The 6,000-nt window shown below is 42.2% G+C and overlaps 1 protein-coding gene across 3 annotated transcripts in view; it reads right to left on the reverse strand.

Annotated features, from left to right (window-relative positions):
* Positions 1 to 5,792, reverse strand: part of tle5 (TLE family member 5, transcriptional modulator) — a 35,334-nt gene extending 29,542 nt beyond the window's left edge. The window contains exon 1 of one of the 3 annotated variants that reach the window (XM_079349894.1): positions 4,784 to 5,792. In XM_079349894.1, the coding sequence (XP_079206020.1) occupies positions 4,784 to 4,810 (27 nt within the window). In that variant the 5' untranslated portion in view covers positions 4,811 to 5,792. The remainder of the gene's footprint in view (positions 1 to 4,783) is intronic. The other 2 variants (XM_079349893.1, XM_079349892.1) reach the window with 2 other exon arrangements.
* Positions 5,793 to 6,000: the final 208 nt, after the last annotated feature.

Genomic DNA, 6,000 nt, shown 5'->3' on the forward strand with positions numbered 1-6,000 from the left:
ACGTCTGTGCATGAACTACAGCAGTAATTATAAGCAGAGAGCTAAAGTGTATGTTTGTGTTCTATTGCGCACACTTTAATGTACACAGCCCCGCACACACAGCCACAGGAACACGTGTGCATGCGAGTGTGTGTGTGTGCAACGGAGCAACAAAGCAGGGGTGGGGGTTTGTTTAATGGGCGAGACAGGGGACCATGGGGATTAAGCTCCCCCCAGCTGGAGGCTTTAGAGGAAAGGCTGGGGGCTGTCCTGTTAATTCAAGTGGGCTTAATAATGCCTGTGCACCCTCTGCCCCTGACCCTCCCACCACTACATCAGATCAGAGAGGAAACTCATGATAAAGGGAGACAAGCAGGAGGGGGAGGAGGAGGAGGGTGTGTGTGTGTGTGTGTGTGTGAGTGAGAGAGGACAACCTGTAACCATGTCTACAGTTGAGCATGAGGTCGGGGCACTTGTGAGATTTCCCCTCCATATTACTTGCCTTCACTCCAGCTTTGGCGCTGTGCCTTTCTGTTGCTCCACTTTTAATCCACTGTCAGCTTTGTTGAAGCTGCATTAGAAATAATCAACACCCAAACAATATGGCAAATGCCATCAACTGGGTCAGGCACTATGCCACTATCAAATGAGGCGTTTCCCTCTTAAAAATCAATGAACTGTGCACATAACCTTGTGACAGTGGATTTACTGTAAATGTGCCATTTAACTTAAAAAAAACAGACATACATCTCAGTTAAACCTTGCTTTTTTTGTACCTAACTGTAGGACAAAAACACTAATATTAAGTTTACAGATAGCACATCAACGTAGCAGTTCAGTGAATCCATAAAAACATTGGTCCTTACACAAAACTTTATTTTTTCGTATGAACCAAAAATATTCCCTGTAAAAAAACTGAATCTAAATAATCAATAAGTGAAGCTAGTCTGTCCTGAAACTTTATCAGTGAAGTTGCAAAACGCCACATTCTCAACGGGCACTTCTCCAGCCAGCCCCCTACTAATCAGGAATCATGAGCAAAATGCATCACAAGCCAGCGGCCAGTGGTGATGGTGATTTATTATAAAGCGACGGGTTTGCAGTATATATCAACTGGTGTGATCATTGTACTTGTAGTGAAGCTGTTTCATCATCTTTTCTGCTTAAGTATGACCTGCACCACTCATTCCTTCACTCGAAATACGTTTAATACATCTAAACATCAGTGGAAGGGCAACAAGCGTCACTCGAGCAGCAGGCTGTCTCTGAGCCTGCTGTTACAGCTACATCTTCTGAACTTCATGTCCTGACCAAGTTTGTCTGGCTTAAAATCTTCTGCGACGTGTCGTTATATTATATAAATAAAATTATTTCCCTTTTTACGTGACATTAAAGTGTTTATTTAAAAGCAAATCATCCTTACTTCACAAAGATTAGAGCTTTATTAAAATACAATGTGAACACATCCAACACCTCCACACCCTGTGCAGCTTTAATTAAGCACGAAAGGACCTCTGATCGCACCCTTCCAAAGTTCAGGTGACGCACAATTGTTCATCTCACGTGCCAGCATAGATTCTTCACACAACCACAAAGTGAAAGAAAGAAAAGAAAAGGAGGGTAGATTCTGTGGTAACGGAGTCAGTCTGAGAGATTCATCATCTGTCATTACGAGCCAGTGCTGCCGTTACTCTCTCATCTTCCACCTCTTTATCTTTGACACTCATATCTATACGGGTGTCACACGTTCTCTCATCCCCGGGCCCCTGTGACAGCAGCAGCAGCAGCAACGAGAGGAAAAAAAGGATTTGAAAAGGGAAGGTGTGTGTATGTGCACAGAGCAGGTGGGGGTCAGTACACAGGTGTATTATTTTGGGGGGGGGGGGGGGGGGGGGTTGGGTGGAAAGTGCTTGTTTTAGCAGGTTAAGGCTAACGCAGCTGTAGGCTTGTATTATTTCCAAAACCCAGCATTTAAATCCCATGTTTCTGGCCTTAATTATTAAAGTCAAGATGCATAAGGGTTCTCAACAAGATTAGAAACATAACCTCCTAACAGGCAGACATGCAGGCAGCCAGGTAGGAGCGTCGTGGCCCCACTGATTCTTGGAAAATGTGCGTCAGTGTGAAAGATCCAACACTAAAAAGACGATTATTTCCTTTCTCTATGTGATGTGACTTGCATAATGTCAATGTTTTTCCAAATAGTGCTTTGCTACTGAACAGATGTCACTTTTTTACACACATACTGCCTGTATTTATTTACATTTCTACCCTCATTGTGCATGGCCCCAGAACACAAGTTTTGCAAACATTATACAGGGAAAATCTAATGGATATGGTTTAGATGTTGTTTTGTACGAAGAGAACGAAATAGGACTCCTGTAGTCTTTTAAAACCCGACTATGTTTTCCCTTTTCATTCAAGGTACGTTAAGCTGATCTTAGTTAGTTACAGACATTTAAATCGAGGATAAGTCGACAGAAAGGAAAACAGAAGCTATAGCTGTTGGCTATAAAGCCTTTCAGATTGACCATCTGTAGTATACAGAGGCTGAACTCAGTGAAACACGCTGCCATGCCAGACATCACTCATTTGACAAGCCAGGCGGCAACCAGAGGTTCACAAATCTCCCATCCTGCTCCCTTGTCTGCAAACATACATCAGCTTGCTCAGATCTGCAGCAGCAGCAGCACAGCCACGATCGGGACTTCAGCAAAGACTGACTGCCAAAGGGCAAAGCATTCATGTCACAGAAGACATTCAGGTTCTATCTCCAGAAGACAATTGGTTGCCTTCCAGTGGTTAAAGAAAAAAGTCCGGACTGTGCCAGAGAGAAACAGAGGCCACAGTCCCTGGCTACTAGGGCTGCACAACATGTGACACAATGTAATCGTTATGGCAATGAAAGCGCCAGTCATACTTTCACCAGTCGTACTGAATGAAACATACTATGGACGGTGTGAAACAATACAACCACTTTTGATAACAGTGATTTGGATTCGCTCGCAAGTAGAAGAGAAACTCCTCTTTTTGGTAATCTGGATGGATTCTTGTTGGTTTATAGTTCTAGCAGAAGAAGAGAGCTCATCCGTGAGCAATCTGCACTGGCTTATAACTAGAGAGACAGCGACACACTGTGCTGTCTCTCCACGGGTTTCCTAAACAGAAAAGGTCCGTTTGTGCTTCAAAGACAATTTCAAATCAATCAGACCAGACAGGCACTTTAAGCACAATCTTCTGCTTCTTCCATGTTTTTATGGGTTTTTTTTTTTAGGATTTGTCATTTGCATTTGATTGAAGTGCTTGAGAAGTTGCCTGACTTTTTCCTGGGTAAAAGTCGAGTCCCTGCCTTTCACTTGTTGCCCCCCTTGTCTTGCTGCTAGGCCAAAGTAACACAGCGCATTAATTCAACAAGTGGGGCAAAGGATCCAGACTTTTGTAATTGGGGTGGCCCAGCTATAGCCCTGACTAATGCAGGAGGGAGGGGCATAACGTTTGAGTGCATACACAGATTATCATTTATCAACCCTGTCCCGACTAATCGTATTCATCTCTGAGTTTATGAAGTTAAAAATTATACCATGACATATTGAAGATGCATGAATGCTAATTTACTGTTACACAGTAAAAATGTTTTTTTTCTCTTAACAGAGCGTCGGTTATCGTACAGTAAAATTTGAAGGGCATCCCTTTAACATAATGAGTGAATGTAAACTCAAAGTCTGATTTGTGTGGAGGACTTATAACAATACATGATGAGATCATCCTTTAGAAGTCCTATAAAAGGCAAAAAATACAGCAACAATTAAGAAAAGTGAGTCATTGAAAAATGTACCAACCACACAATACTTGATTAATCCAGAATAATGGAGTGAATAGTCAATCACTGAAATGCTCGTGTACTACAGCCATAAAAATCACACATCCTATATTCTCCTCATATTGTGCAGGCCAACTGAAAACAACAGTTTTCTTGCTGTTATGGTTTCATGTGCTGCATTAACACAAAAACCTCAAAGCAAGAATAACGATGATGGGCTTTGTTTAGTGCATGTTTCCAAACGAGCTAATTTAGATGGGATCTATTTATGATTTCAATGGGGTTCTTAAACAGTAACACATTTTTATCTTTAATTTAAGCCCTTAACTGGAAGCACATACATTATTCATTTAGTGACAAAAAAAACCCTACACAGTTCTCCCAGTCACTTAACATAAATGTTTGACCAATGGGCTGAGAGACTTCATCACTGATGAAGGACTGGACTGAGTTTCTGTTACCATGGAAACTTGGGATTTAGATGAGCAAGGGGAGACGTGTGCTAACAAATACTCACCTGCAATACCAGTGTGCAGTGAACTTTGACAATAATGACATCTATGTTTAGTTACAACGAGACAGCAGCTAACATGAGAAACAAAGAAAACGTTTCTTTCAAATTTGAGTCTAATGAGACTTAAATGACAGGATGTAAAAATCATATCATGGGTGAAGCACGGCGTATACATCGGAGTCGTTTCATTAATTAGAGGATGACTCTTAACGCCATCATCCGGGAAACTTAACGATTTTTACGTTAAAATAGTTGTTTTCACTATCCCTCAACCTCTTCCCAAACCATACAACTTAAAGACACCACAGTAATACACAATAAATCAACAGTTTCTCATGTTAGCTCTATTTAAATGAAAATTGAAAACATGTTGCATACATAAAATAACCCTGCGTGGGTAAATCACTCCGTGCGTCCTTTGGAGAAAAACGTGATTTTTGTTAACAAAAGTCAAATTAAGATGCACTTACTGAGTGTCTTGATTGTGGAAACATCATGTCAATTCCTTGTTTGTTGCTGTCCTCCCAAACACAAATGAACTGAGTGCCCTGTGTTTATATTTCTCCTTTGCGTTGGTCCTTTGTCCAAAGCTAACCCAGCCTTAAAACTGGAGCTGTCCAGCGCTAGCAGGATCCTCAGCTAACGGTGGCTAGCAAGCCTCCCCCAAAAAATAATTAAGCTGAATATTAAGTAACGCACTAAAGCAGCCCGACTGCGAGGTTACTAAACGAGTAGGTGGTTTGTCGAGGTGATATAAGACCATTCGCCGAACACCTGTCTGAATCCTGTATTTACTGTCTACGAGCAGAAAACTACCATCAGTTGGCTAAGCTAGCTAATTCTTCAAAAAGCTGTCAGTCAAAATGATCCATCGCTGCTGCACGCTCTCCGCCTCAACGCACGAGCGCCAGAGCTGCATGTAAATGAATCACGTTATGTACACACAACGCGTCGCGAGCAGGCGCGCGATAAATGCTTTTCTTCTTCCGTCGTCGTCTTGTGCTCCTTCTTCAAGGCTTTTCACTTCACTGTCTCCCAACACAACTGCGACTGCCTGCAAAGGAGGAAAGTACGATGCAAAAAAAAAAAAAAAAAAAAAATCAGAAATAACAAAATGTCTGCGGGTTCGTTTAAGTTGAATCCCGTTTCGTCCAACGACTACAAATAAGTCTCGCGAGTGAAAAAAGAACAGTTAATCTGTGTCGTCGTTTCGTTAAAAGGCAGACAGCTAATCAACTTCAAATTAAACCAATCCCTGGGTTGACTTTCAGTACGAACGCGTTATCCCCTGAACAGACGAGTCTTAGCAGAAACTGAGGGTTTGTCAGTGTATGAGCAATAAAAGTCAGTCCAGTCCTGGAGCTGGGAGGTAGGCGCGACGCTGCTGTCGAGTTGTCCGCCCCACACAGAAACACAGCGGATAGATGAGCGGTACAATATAGACCTACACCCCGCAGATCTACCTCCTCTGCAGGCTGATGTCTGAGCAGCTAGCGCCTCATGTGGACGGGTCCTCGCCCTGCCACAGACAAGAGTATTACTGCGTTTGTCTGAGCAATGTGTTATTACCTTTACCACTTGCCAGTATGAGTAAAGACCCATGTGATTCATCTTTATAAATAATAAAATATCTGAAAATGTGACGTTTCATAAATTCGTGTAACTGTTCCGATGTAGGCTATCTTGC

The sequence above is a fragment of the Symphodus melops genome (assembly GCF_947650265.1).
Source record: "Symphodus melops genome assembly, chromosome: 8".
Classification (NCBI taxonomy): Eukaryota; Metazoa; Chordata; class Actinopteri; order Labriformes; family Labridae; genus Symphodus; species Symphodus melops.